This window comes from Eubalaena glacialis, chromosome 18 (assembly GCF_028564815.1).
Source record: "Eubalaena glacialis isolate mEubGla1 chromosome 18, mEubGla1.1.hap2.+ XY, whole genome shotgun sequence".
Classification (NCBI taxonomy): domain Eukaryota; kingdom Metazoa; phylum Chordata; class Mammalia; order Artiodactyla; family Balaenidae; genus Eubalaena; species Eubalaena glacialis.
In genome coordinates, this window is record NC_083733.1 from 1,751,662 (window position 1) to 1,775,333 (window position 23,672).

The 23,672-nt window shown below is 55.9% G+C and overlaps 2 protein-coding genes across 9 annotated transcripts in view; one reads left to right on the forward strand and one right to left on the reverse strand.

Moving 5' to 3' along the window:
• KLHDC4 (kelch domain containing 4) overlaps window positions 1-23,672 on the forward strand; it is a 324,942-nt gene that overhangs the window by 48,978 nt on the left and 252,292 nt on the right. The window lies entirely within an intron of this gene.
• The window catches only part of BANP (BTG3 associated nuclear protein), a 101,888-nt gene that overhangs the window by 22,280 nt on the left and 55,936 nt on the right, over window positions 1-23,672 (reverse strand). For 6 of the 8 annotated variants that reach the window (XM_061174505.1, XM_061174508.1, XM_061174504.1 and 3 more), the window contains 5 exons: window positions 18,230-18,469; window positions 11,564-11,731; window positions 6,970-7,100; window positions 5,378-5,449; window positions 3,067-3,105 (listed from right to left, as the gene is read on the reverse strand). In XM_061174505.1, coding sequence (XP_061030488.1) covers window positions 3,067-3,105; window positions 5,378-5,449; window positions 6,970-7,100; window positions 11,564-11,731; window positions 18,230-18,469 — 650 coding nt within the window. The remainder of the gene's footprint in view (window positions 1-3,066; window positions 3,106-5,377; window positions 5,450-6,969; window positions 7,101-11,563; window positions 11,732-18,229; window positions 18,470-23,672) is intronic. The other 2 variants (XM_061174509.1, XM_061174507.1) reach the window with 1 other exon arrangement.

Consider the following 23,672-nt stretch of genomic DNA (forward strand, 5'->3'; position numbering starts at 1 on the left):
TGAATACCCAGATATTCCCTATAAAGCCATGGCCATGTTTTTACCCAAAATTCACCATGCAAATTCAGAGAGCCCACTGTTTGAGTCGCAGGTGATTTCTGAGAAGCCAGGCGGCGCTGTGGTTCCATGGGAGCCAGTCCCCGGTCTGAGAGCATCACCCTCAGCCTTCCCTGCCCTTCCTAAGGGTCAGATCCCTGAAGTCCCAGCACCTGCTGCTGCCAGCACCCGGGGACCCCGCTGACTGGGGTCAAATTCAGACAGTTATCGACAGTACACAGTCCTGCGGTGTGAAGAGAAAGCACCCGAAACTGTCATGCATTACTGCAAAGTCACCCAGCCCCGGCCGTGAGCGGCTGAAGCAGGACAGAAGCCATCGCGGTGCTTTAAGGGCCTGGGAGTGAGCAGAAACCCTCTGTGGACAAGACAGCACAGCGGTGGGTAAGGCGGGTGTCTGGGACGGGCAGGGAGGCCCTGCCACGCGCCCAGGCACGACATCAGATGGGAACGCCCCCTGCACGTGGTGGGGCTGTCCCACACCCCACCCTGCTGCCCACGCACGGCCAGGAGGAGTTGGGAGGGAAACGGTGAGGCCGCCTCTCGAGGCCCGAAGGCAGACTCACGCCCCCAGCGCACCTCCGAGCTCTAAGGAGGGCGGACAGACCTGGAGCCAGAGCCGGGTTGACCTGGCCCACCGGTGAGCTGGGACGAGTGAAAGCCGGCCGGGGAGCAGTGGCCCCAGCTCGGGATGTCCTCTCTCTCCCCCAGACGGGAACCCCTCCTCACCTGGAAAAGCTCCTCCGGCAACCGCAGGGTGGGGAGAGCAGGTCACCAAGCACCCACTGGGGTCCAAGGCCCAGTGTTTGCTGGCTGGACTCACAGAGGCCCCACTTTGGAGGCTCAAATTCAAGCCTTAGCGGTTGAAAGGGGCCCCATGACCTGATTCCCCAGCAACGAGCCCAACTGAAGTGACTGCTCCGTCCACAAGCTCTGGGGCCTGCCTGCCAGCCAACAGCACAGGAGGCTAACGGCATCGCTCCCGCAGCCAGGCCCCCGCTGCCCACACACTCACGACGGCGGGTGGACGTGTCCGCTCCTTTCGAAGAGCAGCATCTTTTTGCTTGAACACAGACCCTCACTTTTCCCCCAAAACAGCCTGCATTTCGAGGGGCAGAACATCAGGCCAGCACAGCCCCAGAGGCAACCAGACTCCAGGCGTGCAAGGCAAACTGTTATGTGACTGAAGTCGAGGATTTATGGACAACGCGAGGAAAGGTCTCAGCAGAAGGACAGACGCTGTGCTAAAGGGACACAAGGCACAATTTACTGCTCCCTAAACATGTTTTTAATCACATCAATCTTAATTAATGCACCAAACCAGGTCAACTTCTAATCCTGTATAATTCATTTTAAAAATTTTAAATATCTTGCTAAGGTTAAAAATGTCCACATAACCTCACAAACATCTCTAACGTATAAAACGGCAAAGCCAAGAAAGCACGTGTTGCCAGAGTGAACCCGACATGAACCTCGCGTGCGGACTTGCTGACCGATGGAACCCTCTGGGGACTGTTCTGTCTGCACTCGGCCAACTCGACGTCCGGGTCAGGGAGAGGCATCTCAGCATCCGACCATGACTGTCACCCCACTGGCAGGGACGGGGTGAGAAGTGCGACTGGGACATTTTTCCAGTGACCGGAACCCGTGCTCTCAGCCCAACTGGAGCTTCACCTCTAACCCCCATGCTCTCCTCTCCACCACCCTCACCCCTCCACCCCGGGTTTGAGTGCCTAGCCTCACAGGGCCTACCTGGGAGTTGGGGGGGCCCCTCAACCCTTAATCTGCTCCAACAGACGCAAGCGGCAGATCACGGTATGTGAGGCCCAACGTGGGCGGCGGGGCCCACGTTGCAGTGTGGAGAAGGCCGCCCTCCCGCTGGCAGAGGCTGGCTCGACGCCCCTGCGCTGCTCCCCGCTGTAACCGACCCTCCAGGACAGGGCTCCTCTCCCTACACCTTCCCCGAAAGCACAACGGAAAGGCAAGCAAACACAGCTGCCCGGAAGCGACGCCCCTCCCCAGGCCGCCGGGTCACCTTGGGCCGCCTCACCAGCACCAGGAGCAGAGACAACCAGAAGCGCAACTCTGGGAAATCAGAGGTTTTGTTTCAATGCTCAAGTGACAAAGCGTCCCCAGCTTTCCTGACCTGGAGTAAAAGCCCTGAGAAGGATGCTAAAGAAGAGGTTTAACTAAGGTTAAAACTCAGTGCAGCTTTTAAAATTCTGCAATTCTTTGGCTTTTTGGCTCTTTGGCAAGGCAGCTATTTTTATATATTAATACTGCTTTAGGACTTTGATTAAAGCGTTCAAGATGACACTTTCAACGAAGAAACTCCAACTTGGACGTCGCACTCGTCCCAAGGCGCTCCAAGGGCTCAACGGGAAACCCTCGGGGCGTGATGGCCTTTGGTTTCGAGTCCAGCAACGCACACCCTGCGTGACCGTTTGTGGCAGACACGAGGCCCTCGCCGAGGACGTGGGAAGCGCACACAGTGTACCGGGGGGGGGGGGGGGGGGGATCTCGGCTCTGCGAATGACGTCTGTGATTATCTCGATAGTGACTGAGCTCCATGCCCATGATTCCTAAGTTACGTTTTATAAAAAGGGAAGATCCTCCAGACTCTCTTTCGTAACTATTCAGGTTATAAACATCTCTGTAACAGAAACTCTTCATGAGGACGTGAAAATGTCAATCCTCGAATTCACCAGCAATTTCACTCCATCTTAGAAAGCAAATTGCCCCTCGAACGCCTCAGCCGGGCGCTTCACTCTGTAGACAGTTCACATCAGGTGAGCTCAATGAGGGTTTCAGGGTCTTTTTCTCAGGACCAGGAAAAAAGGCAGTGGTTGGAGTTTGACAGCAATGAATGAGAATGAAACCTGCCTTATTCTAATAGACAGCTGCTGCACAACAGCCCAGGGCCCCACCGTCCACATGCCCCATCCCCGTGTGTCCCCGGGGCCAACGCTCCCACTCCTGCCACGCTGGGATCCACCGCAGGTGAGCACTTACCTGCCCATCTTGTCCCACGTGGTGTATCTGTAGATTGCCCTGCAAAATGGATGAATAAGAGTGTGATCAAGGACAACAGCTTCAAGATGCACAAGACAGAGGCAGAACATCCCCAGGCCATTAGTGAAAACCAGCAAAACCATTAACATCAATTCCAACATGGTCCCTTGTAGCCATAAAAATCCCAAAATATCAATACTTAAGCTGAGTTTACAGGTGCTATTTTTTCTTACAAAAACAAACAAAACAAACCAGTTAAAAAAACATTGTACCCATCCCCCAACCCTGACCCCCAAATGGAAATGTTTTTCTTCTAACTCTTCACTTTGAAACAATCTCAGACTCACAAGAAGAACCAAAAGTAGTACAGAGGTCCTGCGTCCCATCACCCAGCTTCCCCTTTGGGACACCTGACACATCATGGGGCATTATGGCAACCACGAAATCAATGGGACGTAATGCAATTAACCAGACTACAGGCCTACTGAGATCTCACCAGCTGGAAATTCATTTTCATTTGTTTAAAAAAAATAATAGTTGTTTTAAGTCTGGTAGGAGCTGCTAAATGTCTCTTTACAGATATCCTCATTTTGACAAAATAACTACCTAATTTTTAAGTGAACAGAGTAAGGTTTCATTGTGATGAGAAGACTAATTGCATATTGTAACTTTTTACAAAGTAATCATTACACTATCAGCAATTTTTTCTAATTCAGTGCATTCAATTCCTAATGGAAGCAAAAAAAAAAAAAAAAAAACCACTGGATTATATAGAGGAGGAATTCAGTTAAGAAAACTAAAAAAAAAAAAAAAAAAGGGCAAAATTGATACTAAAAATTGAAATTCAAGAAGTATTCTAATGAATTTTTAGCAGAAACAATATAAAAGCGGATGTGCATTGATTTCTCCTTTTCCAACCCTAACCATTTTCCTTCCTTTCAAGGGCCCCCAGCAAGGCAGGCAGCAAGGTAGGCGTGCTGGTTGACGGGCGGCCCTCTGTGGGCGTGGCCTCCCCCTCACCTGTGCCTGGAGAAGAGAAGCTCCCCAGCCCCCAAGGGGGCGTCTGCGCTTAGCTTGCTGCCCACTCCCCCCGCCAACATGCTGCTCTGTGTGAGCTCACAGACACCCACCCCCAGCCCGCTGGCCCCACAGGAGGCAGGGGGTAGCCCACTCCTTATCTGCGGTCAGGCCTCCCGGGACCTGCCCCCCACCCCCGTGCGCTGCTCCCCTTCACCGCTCCCCCGCCCCCGCTAGCCTCCCCACCCCCCGGGCACCTACCCGGCCGTGCGCCCCACCTTCCCATGGACACACCTGTCCTGTCATCTGACGACGACTCACAGGGATTTGTCCACCTCGGAGCCGTCCCCTCAGAACCTGCCCACCTCTTCCCTCTGACTGTGGGGCTGGGGGCTGGGACTGAGAGGTCGGGGGCACTGACGTCACCCACTTAAGGAAAGCAGCCTGGTGCACGGCCGGAATACGAGGAGCCAGCAGGCACCCCTAACCGAGTCCCAGGCTTCCCGGAGGACTCTGCTGAGACCCGGGGGCCAACAGCCCCTGGCACTGGCAGATGCCCGAGGCCAGAAGCAAGCCCGGCCCTCAGCTCCACCCACGTGGCACACGGGGAGGGGGGGCGTGGTATCCAGGGCATGCACTGCTCCCAGGCGGGGCCAACGTGCAGGAAGCCACGCCCCAATCTGCGGGCTGCAGCCCTGCGCCCCAGGCCCCGACCTGCCTTCGGAGGGTCAAGCTGACCTTCACACACCAAGCCCCCTGGGCAGGTACGAGTGCAGCCAGGAAGGCCTCCTGCCTCTGTCCTTACCGTGGAGTAACAGTAAAAGGACACCAATGGGAAGAGGCCGGGATGGCGGGACCGCAGGCGGTCGAGGCTGAGTCAGAAAAAGCTGCGCCGAAGGCTCACAGGACCTTCACGGGCTCTCTCACCAGAGTCCCACCTCCCTCAAGTCCCGCACTGGCCCCACGAGGACATGTGAGGCCACGGTCTCAAGGGCAGCCCCCTCGTGCTCCTCCCACCCCTGGGGCTGCAGAGGGCACTTCAGCCAGGAGCAAAAGCCTCCATATAGCAAGTGTTCACCAAGAAACCCAGATGGGGCCACGGTGCAGCAAGGGCAGGAAGGTGTGGAGGGCAGGCAGGGCCTCGGGTTGGTGCCCCAGGAAGCGGGAAGCAGGCGGTCTCTGCTGGACACCTGTGTCATCTGGGGATGCCCAGTTGTCCACCGCACTGGACAAAGGTTGGAGTGCAGAGGGCCCGTGGGCACAGAGCGGGCCCTGGGCTGGCAGCCAGACTCACCTCGCTGTCCTGCGTGATCTGCACCTGCTCCCCTTGAGGCACCTGGGCGATGTGGAGGTGGCCCTGTGGGATCCGCAGAAGAGAAGACACCAAGAAGCATCAGAGGAAACAAGAAACGCTCTCCGAAACGTCTGTTCCTGATTCTCCACTCGCCGTTCAAGAAAAGACAGCTAAGGCCTGAGTGGCCAGTATCACACAGGCATGGTGTGAGCTTACTAAACACCCTCTTGAAGTTCTACTTTAAGGACATAACACAGAACACTTTGCAGTAATTCTTAAAGGGGCAATGAGGCCTAGGAAAAATCTGTTAAATCTTTAAACGTTACTAAACAGGCAAATTTAAGAATGTGAAGGTCATACATGAAAAAGGAGAAACCACAACTTTCCAGAAAACTAAACTGACAAGTTTTTTGTTTGTTTTTTTTTTAATTGTACTATCAACTCAGAGGGACCAGAAACCTCATGGACTTTCAGAGAGGGTCCCTAGTGACCTGGGGGTGCTGGAGGCTACACAGCAGCATGACTAGGAGGGTGGGTGGCAGTTGTACACGTGTCTACACAGAAAACACGTCAGCCAACTCTTTTTAAATCAAAGAAACACGTGACTATTTAAACAGCTGAAGTAAACAATAAACGTGGTTCCAAAGTATCAGACTCCAACTAAAATGCATTTATGTTTGTAGATACAGGCAGACAAATAATTCCTGTAAATCTTAACTTAGCTCAACGAAATAAATATCCATTATCTTATTTAAAATTCTACCTTAATCAAAATGGACCTGAAAATAAACTACTGTTGAATTTTCTATTGCTTTCATTTTACTACATCTATGTAAACCCTGTATCACACTTATCTATTCTGGAATTCTTTCAAAGAGCTTCCTTACTAACGAGATCAGAGTAACTGCTTTTGTGACTGTCAGCTAAACAAAGAATCACTGTTTATAACTGCTCCGTCTCCCCTGGAAGAAGAATGACTCTTCACAATCCTCCTCAGTGCTCTCGGGAAGCCCTCCCTTTCCAGACGGCGTGCTGAGTGCAGCATCAAACCAAGGCCGCCTGGATCAGAACCAGGTCTCCAGGAGTCAGCCCTGCAATGAGGCCCAAGGCGAGGAGGCTGGGTGACTAAAGCATCCCCAGGATCCCCTGGAAGCTCCTGCCCTGCTCTCCCACGAAGGGTCGGGAGGAACGTCCACCTGGGCCGGCAGCGCACAAGGGCGACTCGTCCCACAATTGAAAGAAACTACACAATGACTAAGGCCACCAGCTCTCTCCGCTGGCCCCAGAACGAAGTTATTCTTCTCCCCTCAGTAAAGGGTGCCCATGCTTCTGAATGGAGAAAATGTCTATGACACATCTCGATGTCTCCCAGGAGGACAGGCAAAGTGCACAGGCAGGGGAGCCGCGAGGGGCCGGCAGAGAGGTCTACGACACGTAGGAGGCCTACCCTAACTAGTTCTACTTGGACCCCATCCCAAGGTGTCAGCGGGATCCAGAAGTGCCGGGAAAGCTAGTCGTGGCGCCCCTCCCCCCGCTTCCCAGCCGTGCCCTCCCCTTCCACTCGCAAAGGCAAACTGGCGAGAAGTACATACTACTTGGACCTGTCCGTCCTCCCCGATCTGGTGGATCTGGACCTGCTGGGCGTTGGCCAGGGCGTAGTGCAGGGCCTGAGGCGGGGGCTGCTGCAGCTCACTGGCGGGCGGTGGCGTGCTCATCATGGTCTCTGCGGGGAGATGCACACGAGCCTGAGCTGCCAGCCTGGGGCCGAGCCCACCTCTGCCTCCCTCTCTCCCCAACCACACTGCCCACGGAGATGAAGGGAGAGCCCTCGTTCCTGGACTTCCAATGTGCAGCGTCGTGAGCCACAGCTGTTAGACAGCGGGGCTTTCTCACCTGTAGTCAGCATCTAAAGACCCGATGACCCACAGACACAGACGGTTCCCACCCACTACATAAGTGAAGCTCCTCAGATGTAGCGACAAAAATGGAAAACAAAAAACAGGAACAAAGTGCATACTAAACTCTGTGTCAGACCATCGCAAGGTAGGTCCATGGATAATTAAACTAACTTGGGGGGGGGAGGGACTTCCCCGGTGGCGCAATGGTTAAGAATCCGCCTGCCAATGCAGGGGACACGGGTTCGAGCCCTGGCCCAGGAAGATCCCATATGCCGCGGAGCAACTAAGCCCTTGCGCCACAACTACTGAGCCTGTGCTGTAGAGCCCAGGAGCCACAGCTACTGAGCCCATGTGCCACCACTACTGAAGCCCACGTGCCTAGAGCCCGTGCTCCACAACAAAGAGAAGCCACCACAATGAGAAGCCCGCGCACCGCAACGAAGAGTAGACCCCGCTCACCACAACTAGAGAAAGCCCGCGCGCAGCAACGAAGACCCAACGTGGCCAAAAGTAAATAAACAAACAAACAAACAAAAAACTAACTTGGGAGAAAAGCTCCATCCACTCAATTAAAGGAACACTTCCAATAAAAGTTTACTTTCCATGTTTAACCCAGAATGAGATACATTTGTTTTCATGTGTTGTGTATTACTTTTAACTGTAATACTATCTCAATCAGAAGAATTTTCTTATACACTTAGAACATTAGGACTCAGAAAAAAAATTTTTTTTAATTTTCAATGTATATACATATTTTTCTTCTAAAGAATGGATTACTCAAAAAGACTTCTAAAGATAAAAACATATTACATTAGAATGAAATTCTGTGAGAAGTAGAATGCTGATATGAATGGAAAGAGGAAAAAGATATAAAATGTCTGATTCTTGAAGAAAAGAATTTTCATGCATTTTTTAATAGCTTAATGGTGGGTAACAAATTGACATGGTATAGATTCCACTGGCTGCCTTTTAAAAAGTTACAATAAAACAGTGTTAAGATGTTAATCCTTACAAAATTCAAGTTATTGAATTTACCACGTCATCAATAGCTCCCTCTAATTACGCAACGTGAAGACCAATTTAAATCTATGTTTTACAATCAATACTGATATCAAAGTGCAGTGCAAAAAATTGCATCTGTTACTTGCTTGTGGTCAAGAATAATCCAAGAGATACGGCAAGTGACCCCAGGCAAGGACTCACGCCGAGGGAGGACCACGGCCCCCGGCAGTGACACGGAAAGGGCAGCCCCTCAAAGGCCTCGCCCCACTGGCCGCGCTCCCCCATGTCCAGAGAGACACACAGTCAGGAGCTGGTCCTCTGCGACCCTAACGTTCTGGGCCCTACACGGGAGGGAGAGCTGTGGGGAGAGCTGTGGGGAAAAGCGCTGGGGGCGGAGGTTTACACAGTAAAATGCAGCCACCTTAAACTCAAGCACATATGAAAGTTCACATGGTGTGGCCAGACAGCAGTGTGAGATACAAACGTTTTAATAAACTGATATTTTTAAAATCCCTTGAAAACCAGTGATGTTGTGGTCTGTGTTCAAATTGGCAGTACTAATTCAGCTTTAAATAGACCAGCCTCGGCTCAGAATCTCCCTTGTAGCATTTGTCTGCTGATACTTCAAAAGAGAACACGACAACTCCAGCTGGAATTACTACCAATTCAGATTAACGGAATCCTGGCTAAATTACATGTTCCTGGATTATGTCTGTCACCAGAATAGCCTTAAGGACCAGATTCGCTGGGTCAGGCCACGAGTCCGCAGGAAGAACAAGGACGAAATCCCGGGGCCCTTTAACCAAGCACCCTGTGCTGTATCGAGTTTGGGCCAAGTAGGCAGTACGTTAAAGTAGAAGAATATCCAGTCAACAGAAAGGTACAGAACAACGTACTTCCAAAAGAGTTTGATAAAAGAAGAACATGGTCCGTGTTTCTCTCAAAACTCCCAGGGCTCCAGCGCCCGAGGAGGGGCCGCCCTCTGGCTCCCAGCGGACCGCCCGAGAGCAGTCCAGACCCGTCCCAGAGCCCAGAACTCGCCCCTCGTGCTTCCCAGACACACAGCACCTGAGCCAGAGCGGGTGCGATGGTGCCGGCCTCCCTCAAGTGCTCCTTAAAAAGGCGCACCTTGACCCCCGCCCCGACGCGGTGCCCCCTGCTGCACAACCCAGGCACAGAGACCGGGTGGGCAGAGGCAGCAAGGTGCCGGGTGGCACCACGGCGTCCGTCCTCTGAGGCCCAGAAGGCAGCTGGCCCATCAGGACGACACAGAGGGGCCCCTGCTCCTGAGAAAGCGCCCGTCACTCTGGCCATGGACGGTGCCGGGGCCGGCAAGAGTCCATTCTGAGCCACACATCCTGAGGCTCAGCACCTGCCCGGCCACGGCACTGAAGAGCCCCTCATGGTGGCCATTCGCCACCCGCAAGAGGCCACGGGACCTACAGCAGCACTGAGAGTTGCTCAGACCCACAGCCTGGGGACCTCCCTGGTGGTGCAGTGGTTAAGAATCCACCTGCCAACTAAGCCCATGCACCACAACTACTGAGCCCGTGCGCCACAACTACTGAAGCCCGCGCGCCTAGAGCCCGTGCTCTGCAACAAGAGAAGCCACCGCAATGAGAAGCCTGCGCACCGCAACGAAGAGTAGCCCCCGCTCACCGCAACCAGAGAAAGCCCGCGCGCAGCAACGAAGACCCAACGCAGCCAAAAAGAAAAGCAAAAACAAAACAAAACCCACAGCCTCTTAGGAGGAACCCTGACGTGTTTATGGACAGAAAAACAGAGGAACTGAAGACACGCAACTACCATTAAACTGAATTACTGTCATTCAACTGAAAGAAACACTAATAACTAGAAGAAAAACAAACAACAAGTGAGCGAGGGTAAAGACAAAGCATGAGATCACCAGCCTGTGACAGAGATCAGACCTGAGGGACAAAGGCCACCTGAGTCCCCAACCACAAGGTCAGAAGCGGATGCAAGGTGGCCGGCCCAGCAGCCCAAGCACAGCTTCAGGACCCAGCACCCTCCTGCTCCAACGTGGTCCGGACAGGCTCGGGGCCTCACGCAGGTGCTGGCTGGCAACGCCGAGCCTCAGACCACCGCCCGGAGGCAGGATCTGAACTGAACACGATCCCGAGGGGCCCGCCTTCAAGTCAGCTCGTCACGTGTCCCGGGCACCTCCAGAGGTGGGGACGCAGGTTCCACAGCCCGCCTCGTCTGATGGGGACAGGCACTGAGCATGGCCGTGCTGGCCAGGCGGCCCCGGGGTAAGACGGCCGATCCCCGGCCATGATGAAACCTGCATCCCTGGAGCCACAGCCCCCACGCCTACCCTCTTAAGACCACAGAGCCAGTCCGGTTCGGCAAGGAGCCACCCCCAGCGGGCCCCCAACTGCTACCTAAGTTCCCACGACAGAACCCCGGTGGTGACAGAAAGGCCGGACCCCTCACCGAGAGACTCTTCAATGCAGGCCCCGCACAGAAGTTCCGCTCAGGGCATGACCTGTCTGGCCCACGAGAGTCGGCCACCCCCAGCTTGCATGATTCACATGGCAAGTTAAGGCCAAGTATCTGATAACCACCAAACCACTGAGGAAAACCGCTTCCTGCGGTCTGGCTCAGAAAGATTCATAACCCTGCGAGGACTCCAGGTGACCTGGTTTGTCACCGCAGCGTTTCCAGAACGAGAGTTCCGCCCACCCTGCCCACTGCTGCCCCTGAATCCCGGTCCCGACCCCGGTCAGGGCTCAGGTCCTGAGAGCCACTGCCAAGGGAGCATCCGCGGGAGTTAAAAAACCATTTCTGTTACAACGTTTTGAGACATCTTCGGTGACAAGCGGTGCTGGTCTCCTTGTCACTCCTGGTGAACTTTCCCAGCTGTCCTTTCAATGCCTGAAAAGAAAGCCTAAGAGCTTCCCGTTATCTTGAGGATGAGAATAACCGAGGCTGCGTCCTCACCACGGCAGTAACGAGCACGACTTAGGCTTCACCCCAGCCTTCACCTGCAGGCGCCACGCAGATGGTGATAGTGACAGCGAGCCAGCGACGTGCTGACCCACCAGGCAGAGGGAGCTGCGCTCAGGGCGGCGTCCGAGGTGGTCCTGGCCCGGCTCCTGCCGCTGCAGCTGAGCCCAGGATGCCCTCCACCTAGACAACTGCCACGCGAGCCTCTCGGGGTCCGGCCGAGGCTCCCCGCCTCTCACAGGGCACGTGCGGGCACAGAACCACGGTTCTCGCGCTGACCGCCCCCGGGGCCACCTGCCTGGGCCGCCCCGCGTCGTACCTGAGGCACCGTACGAGGACGAGGACGGGGTTCTCCTGGAGAAGCTCTTGACGGCCAAGCTCTGGCCTCGCTGTTTTCGCCGCCAGGCCGTCCGACATTTGGAGTCGATGCTCTGTTTGATTCGATACCAGTCGGATTCCGTGATTCCAAATTTATAGAAGAGGTGACCTGCAAGAACACACCCGAGGGGAGGCTCTGTGAGGCGCGGGCCTTCCGCGCGGCCGGCGGTCAGGGCGCAGCGCCAACAGGAAGCGTGACGGGCGAGAGCCGCCTCAGGCCTGCCTGTCGTGTGCGATGCTCGCTTTTCATTGATTCAGCTTTAACCTATCTGACGTGATCCACCCCCACCAGATGCAGTCGGGCAACAAGCTGGAGGTGAGGGTTCCCACAAGCGTCCCGGATGCCCCGCGCGCCAACTGTCCACCCTGATTTCACGCGCAGCCTCTCAGGTCCTGAGGCCGAGACGGGACGCCAGCTCGTTCCTCCTTGCTCATGCCTGCCTGGCTGCCTCCTTCCCTCCTCTCAAGTCTCGGCTCCAGCGTGAGCTCAGTAATGCTCCCCTCAACCAGCCCACTTCACCCCCCGAGTCCTCCCAACGCCGCCCCCGTCCCGGCGCTCTAACACTTTAGAGAACTTAGATACTGATGGCGTTTACTCCGCCTCCCCCACAAACACAGGGATCTTTGCTCTCCTCATCCACGCCTGCCGAGAGCCCAGAATGTCCAGGCGCATGACAGATGCTTACACATTTGTTGCCTAAATGCTGGTTACAACTCATCTGAAGACTTTCTTCCACTGCTACTTGAGTCTAAGGCTTACGGAACTTCCCTTGCCTCTCCATCTGCCTCCCTCCATCAGAATGAAACTCCCTAAGGGCGGACATAATCCACTCCCTGGGGCCCCCACCGCACGCCCAGCCCAGCCGAGTGGGCATCACCTCCACTGAACTGCTGGCCGCAGAGGGCGGGGCAGCCCTCTGGCACCCACACTGTCCGCCCCTGCGTTACGGCGAGCTCTCAGTGCGTGATGTGGGCATCTGAGACCCCTTACCAGCAAGGAGGAAACCGGGTGGCAGATGGAGACCCCTCCCTGCCAGTCCGCCCACCTCTCACTGGACCACTTCACCTCTTCCTTGTGCTGAATCAACAGGGAGTAATGGTCAGGAACACGGGAACCACAAAAAATGCTTTTCAACAGGGTGACCTCCTTTCTAGCTGGTCATGAAGCTTCGCAGATTAACGGGAAAATAAATGGATGAAATTCAAAAATTTAATAATAAAAAGATTCAGCTGGAAAACTTGCTGTTTTGGCTACGAAGAGCATCCAGTTTGGAGCGTCTGCTGAGAGATCATTTGATGCCCAGTCCCTAAACTCTGCTCTGTGGAGAGCACAGACCCTAGGAATAATCAAAACAAAGGAAGTCTTTGTTTTCTTAACTACTGTATTAAGTTTCTTTTGTCTTGGAAAGACACTTAACTTTTTTGTGAACCTAAGCCTAAGGCATTTTTGACTCCAAACAGAATGACAACCAAAATGTCTGTCACCTTGATAAAAAGAAATTGAGTTAAGGAGGGGCAGGGTTTACAGGATCAGAGAGAAGATGAACTGCAAGGTAGTCTCAGCCCCACTTTGTCCTCCTGCAGAAAAGGAAGCACATAAGGAGGTGGCACCTCTTTGCTGGTTTTCAGGTCATCTCTAAACTAACTGGAGTCATCGCAGTATTTACTGAGACGGCTCCATTCCGGGTACGGCTCTAGATGCAGGCTGGGGCTCACAAAGTTCTGGCCAGTTACCCACTTGAGTGACAAGAGAACCCAACTACCAACTGTAGTTACCACAGAACTCAAATACTGACTGAGCCCAACTATGAGAACAAGAACCGTATAGTCACAAGGGGACCCGACCACTAACTACAGCTGTACAGTCACAGGAGGAGCCAACTACCCACTACAGCTACAGAGGAGCCCAAATACAGGCAAAGAAGTGGCGACCACACGTATCCAACCACCTCATTAGGTACCTGCTCCAATAAAGAAGGGCACCCTGCAGACCACCCTCAGATCCCCTCATGCCTTCCCACGCAAGAAAAACACCTTCCGAATGCCTCTAGGGATTAATGAGATCATGCAAAATTCCAAAGCTTGTTAGTAATAGAAGAGAATATATACAACACACACGTGGGCACACAAACATAAGAAATGAGCGAAAACATTAATACTTAAATTCCACTTTGTAAAAACCAATCTGCCAGTTCCAAACCTGGCATACATCCTTCGAAGAAAAAACGTACACTCGTAGAGTTCTGCATTGGCCATTTCAAAATTTTTCTAAGACATCTTAATACATAGTTCCTTCCAACAGTGACTCAAGACTCCAGCTCGATGGCCAATGCCCCCGTGAAGGCTGCCAGGAAACACTAAGGAAGGAGCCAGCAGCACCGATGCCTCCCCCACCGAGAGCCGTGGTGCAGGAGGGCACAGGGGGCTCGGCTCCACCCCAGGAGCCTCATGGGTGGGCTTCCTCTGACTTTGCTAAAGGCGTTCAACTTTTCTGCCAGCCCTGAGCAACCTCAGCTGAGTGAAAGGAGGAGGAACCTCTTACAATGAGTGATAAAAAGATTACTTTGAATTAACTGGTATTTCACACTTGTTGAAGCATTTTATCTCCAGTCATTTGATGCTCCTAAGAAAACCTCACAAAGTAAGAACGTCAATCTCCTCACTTCAGCTCCAAACCGAGTTATCAGTGAGGAGTGAGAACCAGCCTTAAAATTCAGGCCTCCGGCGCCCACCCAAGTGGAGAAGAAACGGCCACAGAAAGCCCAGCAGCGCCTCCCTCTGCCCGGACAGCAGCGGGCGCCCGGCCGGGACGCTCGGGAGCCGGGGAGGAGGTGGCGGCACCCCCCCCCACCCCGGCGGCCTGGACACAGTCTCATCCGCAGACGAGCCATGTAGCCCCCCAGCAGCCCGGGGAGACGAAGCAGCGGGCAGGCCCTGCACTGCTCCCAAGTGCTGCCCGGGCGCCCCCCGAAGATCTGAGCGGGGTCCTGTCCCTGCTGGCCACCTCCCCCTTTCCAGAATGCCCATCACTGACACTGGTGGTTCCCGGCTCTCATGTGAGCCCCACGAGGGGCTGAGATGCACCGCAGGAAGGACAGACAAGATAAAAGGCACAGGGCTGGTAATCCTGTGTCCTTGGGGAGGGGCGTGGGGTGGGCTTATCGGTCACAAAGGAATGAAAACCAGGGCACTGCTAACACAGCCTTAAGTTCCAGGGAGAGGGAAGCAGCAACCTGAGCGCTGGCACCTGACGTCTTCACGTGCCGCTCTCAGCTCCCGCGTGGGCACCGCGGGGTCCAGCGTCCCGGCCGCAGAGCCAGGCTGGCCCCCTCTCCCCACACAGGGGAGCCCCAGGCGCTGGGCACGGCACCATGAGTGACACCGCTCCTCGGTGCATGAGGGGAGCCCAGGGGCCGCGGAAGGCCGCTCCAAGGTGACCATGAGCCAGGGCGCCCACTCGCTTCCGTTCCCACAGGCTCCGCCCCGCCCCCAGCCCACATTGACCACGACTTCCTCCCAGCTCCCAGAGACACATGCTGGGCCCAGAGGAGCCTCATCACCCAGGTTCCAAAGAACCCAGGCCCTGCGTACTGTGCTGAAGTGTCCCCCAGAATTCATGTCCATTCCAGGACCTGGGAACGTGACCTCCCTTGGACACAGGGTCCCTGCAGACGTGATGAATTAACTGCAGATGCAGTCACGCTGGAGTGCAGTGCGCTCTAAGTGCAGGATGACTGCTGCCCTCAGGAGGAGAGGAGACACACAGACGCACACAGGCGCAGACGGCCACGTGACGACGGCCCCGGAGACCGGAGTTACGCTGCTACAGCCCACAGAGGCCACAAGCTGTGGGTCTCCGCCAGAGGCAAGACAGACTCATCCGCAGCCCTCCGAGGCAGCGTGGCCCTGCCGGCGCCGTGGCCTCAGCCTCGTGGCCCCAGACCCGGACAGGGCACCGTGTTGTCGGCGGAGCTCGGTACGGCAGCCCCGGGCCACTCAGGCAGCCCGCCGCACGCGAGTGAAGCCCCCGCAGCAACACCGTCTGCCCCGGGGGACTGACCCGACGACAGTCCTCCGTGGACACGTGACTCCTCCATCTGTGCCCAAGCTGCTGGGGGGCTCGTGGGATCTCACCATGTCGGCGCCCCGCTCACAGACGTCTTCAAGGACCTGTCGACGCTGGGGAGCGCGTCCACCTCACCTCTGGTCTCATCAGATCAGCCAGGCTTGTCCCGCAGCCTAAGCAGAGGCCTATGTGACCCACCAGTAAAAACCCTAAGAACTAAGGCTATAACATTCTCAATTCGAGGGGGAAAAAGGCAACTGCTACATTCTTAGGTCATATGCCTCATGAAAGCGTGGCCAATTTTTTTAAAGTTACAATAATGATCTACTTTTGCACAGAGCACACAAGCTACACGGCTGCTTATCCAAATTTCTGGGAGGCCCGTCAACCCTTGGGAACCCTGAAGAAGGTGGCATGCCGCACGACTTCTCTCTCCCGCAGTAACCTTGTTCCCTTGCTAGAAGAAGTGCCTATGTGTTTCAAAATGCTGATTCTTTTCCCTTAAAAAAGAAAGGGAGGAAAATACTTCTGACAATCAGAAAAGAGAAATGTTAAGTCCAGCCTTGTCCACAGCAAGGTGGGCGTGGCTGGTGGTGGCAAATGTACATTCTCTGGGTCAGGAATTCCTCTATTTTAAGGACACCCACAGGCTTCCCCTGCCTGAAAAAGAAACTGTAGGGACTTCCCTGGCGGTCCAGTGGTTAAGACTCTGTGCTTCCAATGCAGAAGGCACGGGTTCGATCACTGGCTGGGGACCTAAGATCCCACATGCTGCACGGCGAGACCAAAAAATTAGAAAAAAAAAAAAAAAAAGAAAAAACTGTACGCTAAATGTACAGGGCAATTTGGGCTGCTTACACACAGCAGCTGTCCGCACGGCTCCCAGCCAGCCCCCAGACACCCCCCACCCTTCTCCCAGGCACAGGAGCCTCCGAGAGAACGCAGGCAGGCCAGCCTCGCACCAAAACACTCTCCAGCCCACCGCTGGCTCCACTGTAAGCACGACCACCCGGCTTGTAACTCAGAAGCTTGGGGCAGTAAACCTACCACCCGCTGCCTAGAGAACCGGTGACCCCTGCAACACGCAGCAGCCATGGCGGCCCCCAGGTGACCCTCAGGCCAAGCCTGACATTCCGGCTCATGTTTCCAGAAGCCCTGGCATCAGCCGGCGCGCTGTGAGGGTCCCGGCTGGCACCGTGCTCTAGAGCGGGGACGCTGCCTGCCATGAAAGCAACATTCTTTTGGAACACGGTCACGCCCATCGGTCCACGTTGTGAGAACGGCTGCTTTCAGAGCCAGGTAGGCACGACCCAGGCCTCACAAAGCCTAGAACACGGACAGCAAAGCCCTTACGCATCTGTCAGTTGGCCCGGGCTCTGCCCACTGTGCCCGGCTTTCTTCCCCTCCGAGGGCTGACCTCAGCGCGTCCCACGGGTGGGTTCTCAGGAGCCACCCCACATGATTCCCAGGCTCCGAGACACACACGGGGACTCGGAATGGCCGGGGCCATGAGCTGGGGACCAGGAGGACGAGCCCCCTGGGGTGAGGCAGGGACCAGACGCCCTGCTGAGTACCTGTCAGGAAAACCTGCAGCCAGACCACACCCCAGCTTCCACCAAGGTCAGTGTGCAGACACAGGAAAGACCTCTCCGCCCTGTGCGTGAAGGCTCCTGGAGAGCTCCTCTCCCTGCTTCTCACCGCCCCTCACCCAAAGGCCCGGGGATCGCCGTCAGAGCCCTGTGTGAGGAACGAGGTCCCCCGGGCAGGATGGCACCCCTTCTCTATTGTGAGATAGTGAACTCCGGGTAATCTGTCTTCCATTCTGTCTTGCTAACTTAGATTTAAATTTCACGCCAGCCGCAGCGGCTCTCCAGCACCAGGTTTTTCAGACGTGGCCACCTAACCCTTCTGCTGGAAGCCTACTTGCTTCTTTTGCGTCTTTATCGTAAGCCGTGTCGAACACCTTCTGGGTCGGGTGGGCTCTCAGGTGAGATCAGGCCAGCGGGTGCTGGCGAGAAGGAAGCGGGCATGCTGCACCCCTTCCAGATGTCACCCAGACGATGCCGTCACGACAGACTCCAGCCTGCGCCACCCTCACAGCCACGCGGGGGATCCAGCTCAGCATGACGAGGTCCCCGGCCACCACCAGCGAGGGCAGCCCAGAACCCCAGCCCTCTGGGACAGGGACGAGGCGGGTGGCCTGCCTGTGCCCCTGGGAAGCCCGGGAGAGGCCGCTGTCAACGGAGGGTAGGGAAGGCTCGGCTCTACCCCTCCTCCCTCCTCGAGGGCGGCCCCAGGTCAGGGGAGGCCAGGGTCTGAAAGGCCCCCACTCCCCGGTGTCTTTGCCGTGGGCCAGGCCCTGGGCAGCCCTTCCTAAAGGAAACGTTCGATCCACAAACTCCTCTCCTGGCTCCAGGACCAGATCTGACCCAGAGCCCCCTCCCCATGACAGCATGGGTCCCGCCCCGCTGCACCCACCCCCAGCGGAGCCTCCCCACGACCGGGACGGGGGTGGCGGCAGACACAGGAGGCCGCACTCACAGCGGATGCCGTAGATGGTCAGGGGGTCGAGCTGCTTCTTGCCGTGCTTGCCCTGGCCTGAGAGGTTGGAGACGGCCTGCACCTCGCGGTGGAAGAGGTAGTCCAGCAGCGTGAGGGCCATCTTCTCGGCGGTGCGGCAGTTGGTGCTGATGTGCAGCATGTCGGAGGGGATGATGGCACAGCGCACCCGCATCTCGGGGTTGTTCTCGTCCCCCAGCCACGTCCCGTTCGGGTAGTCCTCTGCAAGAGAGAGGGGTCTTGGTGAGCTCCAGCGACTCCCCCCGCTCTCTCTACCTCCAGCGAGGCAGCCCGGGGCGTTCACAGGACAGGCAGGGGGCCCACAGAGAGAAAGAGGGCAGCTGGCGCTCCTCCCGCCCAGGCAGAGAGGCGGGAGACCCCCTGTCTGCAAGCCCACCGGCACCCCGCCAGCTCCGTCTGGGACGAGGGACGATTTCGGAGGCACACAGTGGGCGCTGGGCTTCCCGGCTACACCCTGACCAAGTGGACCAGCGTCCCCCACCCAGCCTCCCTCTCTGTCACAGCCTCCCAGGAGTTGCAGGATTGAGCATGTGTGTGAAAGGGCTTGACGGTTGTCAAACAAACATCAACTTTAAAAAGCCTTATCCTTTGGCAAAAGGAAACTCCACTTATGATCACAAATCAAGAGGACTCTTGACTCTGCTTGGACACCTGGCCGCTTTCCAAACGCTCCCTTCTGATCCTAACGTGGAGGCAAGTTAAGGTGTGAGAGGCGGCCCCTGAAAGCACCAGCACTGGGGCGGGGGTGGGAGGTGGCGGCGATAAGGGGGAGAGTTAGAACTTCAAAGAGGGACCCAGCTTCCTGCTGAGGCCGGCGGGGCTTTAAGTCGTGTCCCAGCCAGGGTCATCACTGTTTCAAGATTTCTCACGCGATTTATTTTAAAATGTCCTGATATTTACATTCTGGCCTCTATGCGCAAAGAAGGCCCCACAGAGGGCAGCCAGCCCCGCCTGGCTTTGCCGCAGGCCTGGAACAGAGCACGAGGCCCAGAGGCCAGCCGGTCTGTGACTCGCACCCCCTGCCCTGCCACGCCACAGGCAGCCGCTCCCGGCCGGGCTCCTGAATCACACGACGTCCTCCGACACCAGGCGAGGCTCTGCAACCCCGTCAGGACGACCGCGTCACCACTGGGCCGGGGCGGCCGCTGGAAGGGCCGGGGAGGCTGAGCTCCTGACTTTAGCTAAGGACAGAGAACAAATCACAAATCTGATTTTTGGAACTCGGAATAAGAGATAGGTCAGAAGAATCATTTCTCAGGAACACGGATGGTTTAGAAGTGAAGAGGGAGAGCTACGAGCACAGGCTCGGATACGTGCAGTTTTCTCGCTGGCAGCCACCTGTTACGTTTACCTGCCTACAGGAAAGCTAGTGGACACGTGATCTAAACGTGGATGGGAAGCGACTTCTAAAGGCACTCTCAGTCATCCCTGGAATGCCAAGAAGGCTCCAACTCCTGGGGAGTTTATTAGTTTACCTACAGATACTGGGCAACTCTATGCCTGGCACTGGGTCTAGTGCTCAGGATCTAAACCCTCAGCGAATGTAGAATCACAGGCTTAATTACACCAAACAGAGTGGAAGGACCACCCTCCCTCCACCTGCGGCCATCAAACCACGAAGCAAGTAGAGGGAGGGACAGGGAGGGGAGTGGGAGGGGAGGGGAGGGGCAGGCCGCTGCGGGAGGGGCGCAAGGACAGTGGGCTTCGGGCTCCACCCCAACCGCCACGAAGCAGAGAGCCTTGTGCTTTTCTCAGGAACAAGTATCATGAATTCTACAAGGCCGGCTCCCGCATTTAGATAATATCTTTAAAGCAAAGTAAACACTGGGCAGGAGCTCAGCATCCTTTTCCAAACCGCGAGTCAACATCTCGTCAAAGTGACGCTGAGCGTGCGTGGAGGTGGCGGGATGGCCGTTCCGTCCAAGAGGGAGGCTGGCTCGGCTTCTCCACCACTGACTCCAACTGAGAGCCGGCTTCCCCAGGGGCTGCCCGCACACACGCCCCCTCCTTGGCTCCCCAGCCCCGGAAGCATCCTCTTCGCCAGAGCCCTCGCACATGCACCACGACAGAACCAGAGGCTGCGGGGCTGGGGGTTGGGGGGCAGGGACAGAGTCCTGCCAGCCCCCAGCAAGGGGGCCTCGGCTCTCTGGCCGGGGCAAGGAGTGCCCCACCTGTCCAAGCCCCAGACCTGGCCCTACTGCTCCAACAGCGATGCGCCAGAGAAAGGGCCACCCTCCTTGCAGACGCCACCCCGGACAGCCTCAGCCTCCCAGCTCCAGCGACAACCGAGAAAGGCGGGGCCGCGCCACGCCGTCCCACGCACACAGCGGGGGGCACACATGGGTAAAGGCAGACACTGTCAAACTGATCCAAGAGGAAGGAACGAAAAAGCGACCTCATCTATTAAACTTAATTCTTAGGAAGGCAAAACACCACGTTAAATGAATGAAAAAGTTCACAAAGGAAAGCCAAGCCTCATTTTTACATAAAGAATCATCATCCTCAGACTGATCAGAAACTCCCCGGTCTTCATGGATGACCTCCGCGAGCCGTGCTGCAGACGAGAACATGGAACGGGCCGGACGGGCTCAGTGAGGAAGCGACCGGCTGGCCACCGTGAGCGGGGGCGGGGGGGGGGGAGGGGGGGGCGCGTGGCCACTGGGACGGGCTCTGCGGGCCCGCGAGGGCTGTTTCCTCGCCCAGCTCCCCGCTGACACGTGGCCACGGACGAACGCCCAGCCCCAGAGCTGGCAGACGGGCCTCCAGGAGTATTACCAGGACATTCTGGAGGAGGAAAGATGGCATTTTAAATTCCTACACGAGTTATTATTTCAGGGAATACTGCTCCCCCCAAAAAATAAATTAGTCTAAAAATTAACTATTTTCCCTCCCTATCACTCCAGAAAATAATGGCTTAAACATCTCTGGTAACATAGGGAATTGTCCAGAAAGTTTCTTTCAAACACCTCAAAATTTTGGAAGGCATTTTATAACCTGTCTACAACCTAACTTCCTTAATGCTGGAGTCTCAGGTGTGTGGTCATCTGACCAGCAAGAAGCCCGAGCTAGGCAGACAAGAAACACAGCCTGCAGCACGTCTGACCGACACAGCCACTGCCGTAGGAACAGGGGGCCCGTCCGGGGGCAGGGAGGACCAGGGCTGCACGGTCACCGTCGAGACACTCCCGGGAGACGGCAGCACCTCTGCGCTCCCCGGCCCAGACGCTCGGGTGCACAGTCCTCACCCAGGTGCGCGGGCCACACCTGCTGACTCAGCCCCAAGGCACCTCTGACCCAACCCGAGAGCGCGAGCCCAGCCTGGGCCCAGCTTCCCACCAGTGACAATGAATCATGTCTTTTAAATGTAAAACAAGACGGAGCACCTGCCCACATAAATATTTGAGAAATTTGAGAAATTCGCCTTTTGACAATTCAGAAAGGATATATTTATTTTACTAAAATAGCTTGGTCCAGTTTTGGCATCTGAAACAATAGATTCTAGTGGCTTTATTTAAAAACTACCAGTTGGGTTATAAGAAAAATAAACTTGCTTTCTATTCCAATCATTTAAATCTTTAATTAAATTAACTGACATTTCTAAAAAACCTATTCAAAGAAAAACCTTCAGCAGTAGCTTGAACTTTCTTACCAAACAGTTCAGAATACAAATATTTCTTTTGAAGGTCTATTTTAGTTCTAGGAAAATGAAACGAACAGGAGAAAGCCCCAAGATGAAAAGGATGACCACAGTCTCAGGGTCGCCAACTTGACAAAGAGAAAAAGCAGCTACCTGTCTCATGCCTCCCCCGCTCCCCACCCGCTGACACGCATGCATACATACATGTGTATATATGGAATACACACGTGCGTACATGCACGCACACACACGCACAGGCACACGTCCCGAGGTAGTTGATGCACACACCAGCACGCCCACTGACACGAGGGAGCCTTGGTTCCGAGCCACTCGGCCGGGCCCGGGCCTAGGCGTGGGCGTCCCTCTCTCCCAAGTATGGAGCTAATCGCGTGGGGCAAAGACAAGACAGTATCTACTCCGCGCCTCCTACATGCCAGGACTTCACATGCCTTACCGCAATTCAGGGACTCTGAGAAAACGCGACACAAGGCGTCACCAGTCCTCCAAAGCAAAGGGCAAACTGCAAGTCCTCCGACGGCAGCCTGCATGCCCTGCACACATCTCACGCAGGCTGGGAGGTCACCAGCCACTCCAAATGCCACCCCGGAACCAAGCCCAGCCCAGCGCCCGGGCTCTCTCCAAAGACACCGGTGTTCCGTCCAGGGGGCCCCAGAAGCCTCTAAGTCCTGTGCGGGCAGCTGTGATGGAAGGAAGGGCCCCCAGGATGGGCCACTCGGACACTTGCTGCCTCGGCTCCCAGACGCCCCGGGCGCCGGTCCCCCTCAGCGGTCACTCACAACAGGCTCGGTCTCTGCAGCCACGAGAGGGGACCACCAGGGAGGCGTTTCAGTCTCCACCCAAGGGATGGTGACGACGCAGGCTCTGGGGTGAACGGGGTGTCCACACACGGCCCAGGGGTCACATGAGGTCAGGTCCTCGAGGCCGGCTGCAGCACCTCCGGGCCAGCCTCAGAGGACACCTCGTGCCCACGAGCAGGGATCAGGCTGCGTTTCCATCGGGCTTTTATAAAGGCTGCCCAAGCTGGTCACGAACTTCTCCACATGTGAGGTGCGGGCTGGGGGTGGGGGGGACCAAGTGGCCCCGGGAAGGGGCTCAAGGAGGCTTTCCAGAACAGGCCCTGTGGGCCGCCTCCCAGCATGGATCACACTCCGTCCTTAGAAGCTGTCGCCTGTTTCTGAGCCCTTCTGAATTAAGGTGTCTACACCCTGACTGTGAGCCTCGTTCAAGGGTGACACCTGCAGTGAATCGGTAACACTCCAACCAACCACAGACCCTGACAGCTTGCCTTCCTGGCTTTAGACACAGTGAACTACGTGCCTGTAGCCCAAGCACCTCTGCTCCTTTGGGACGGACGTGACATCTTTAAGCTATGGACAGACTGACAATCTGGGGTTTTTAAACTGGGAATTCGAAAGGGTTAGGTTACATACAGGATAATGCTGTAGGGAAAGGGAAAACACAACGTCTCCGGCACTGCAGCCGATTCCGTCCCCCGAGGCTGGGCCCATCCCACAGAACCACGTGGCCACACCTCGGACGGAGCCCAGCCTCTTCCGGGGAATCCCGCCCGCTGAGCACAGTCGTCATGAGCTCAACTGTGACGACAGCGAGTGTCCAAGGAACTTGGCGGAAAGAGCGGGAGCGCTGGGCAGAGACCGGGTGTCCCTATGCTGGGTCCCACATGCCGACCCGAGACTCGGCAAGGGACGCTGTGATGCCACCCCCCAGCCACTCTTCTCTGATCTG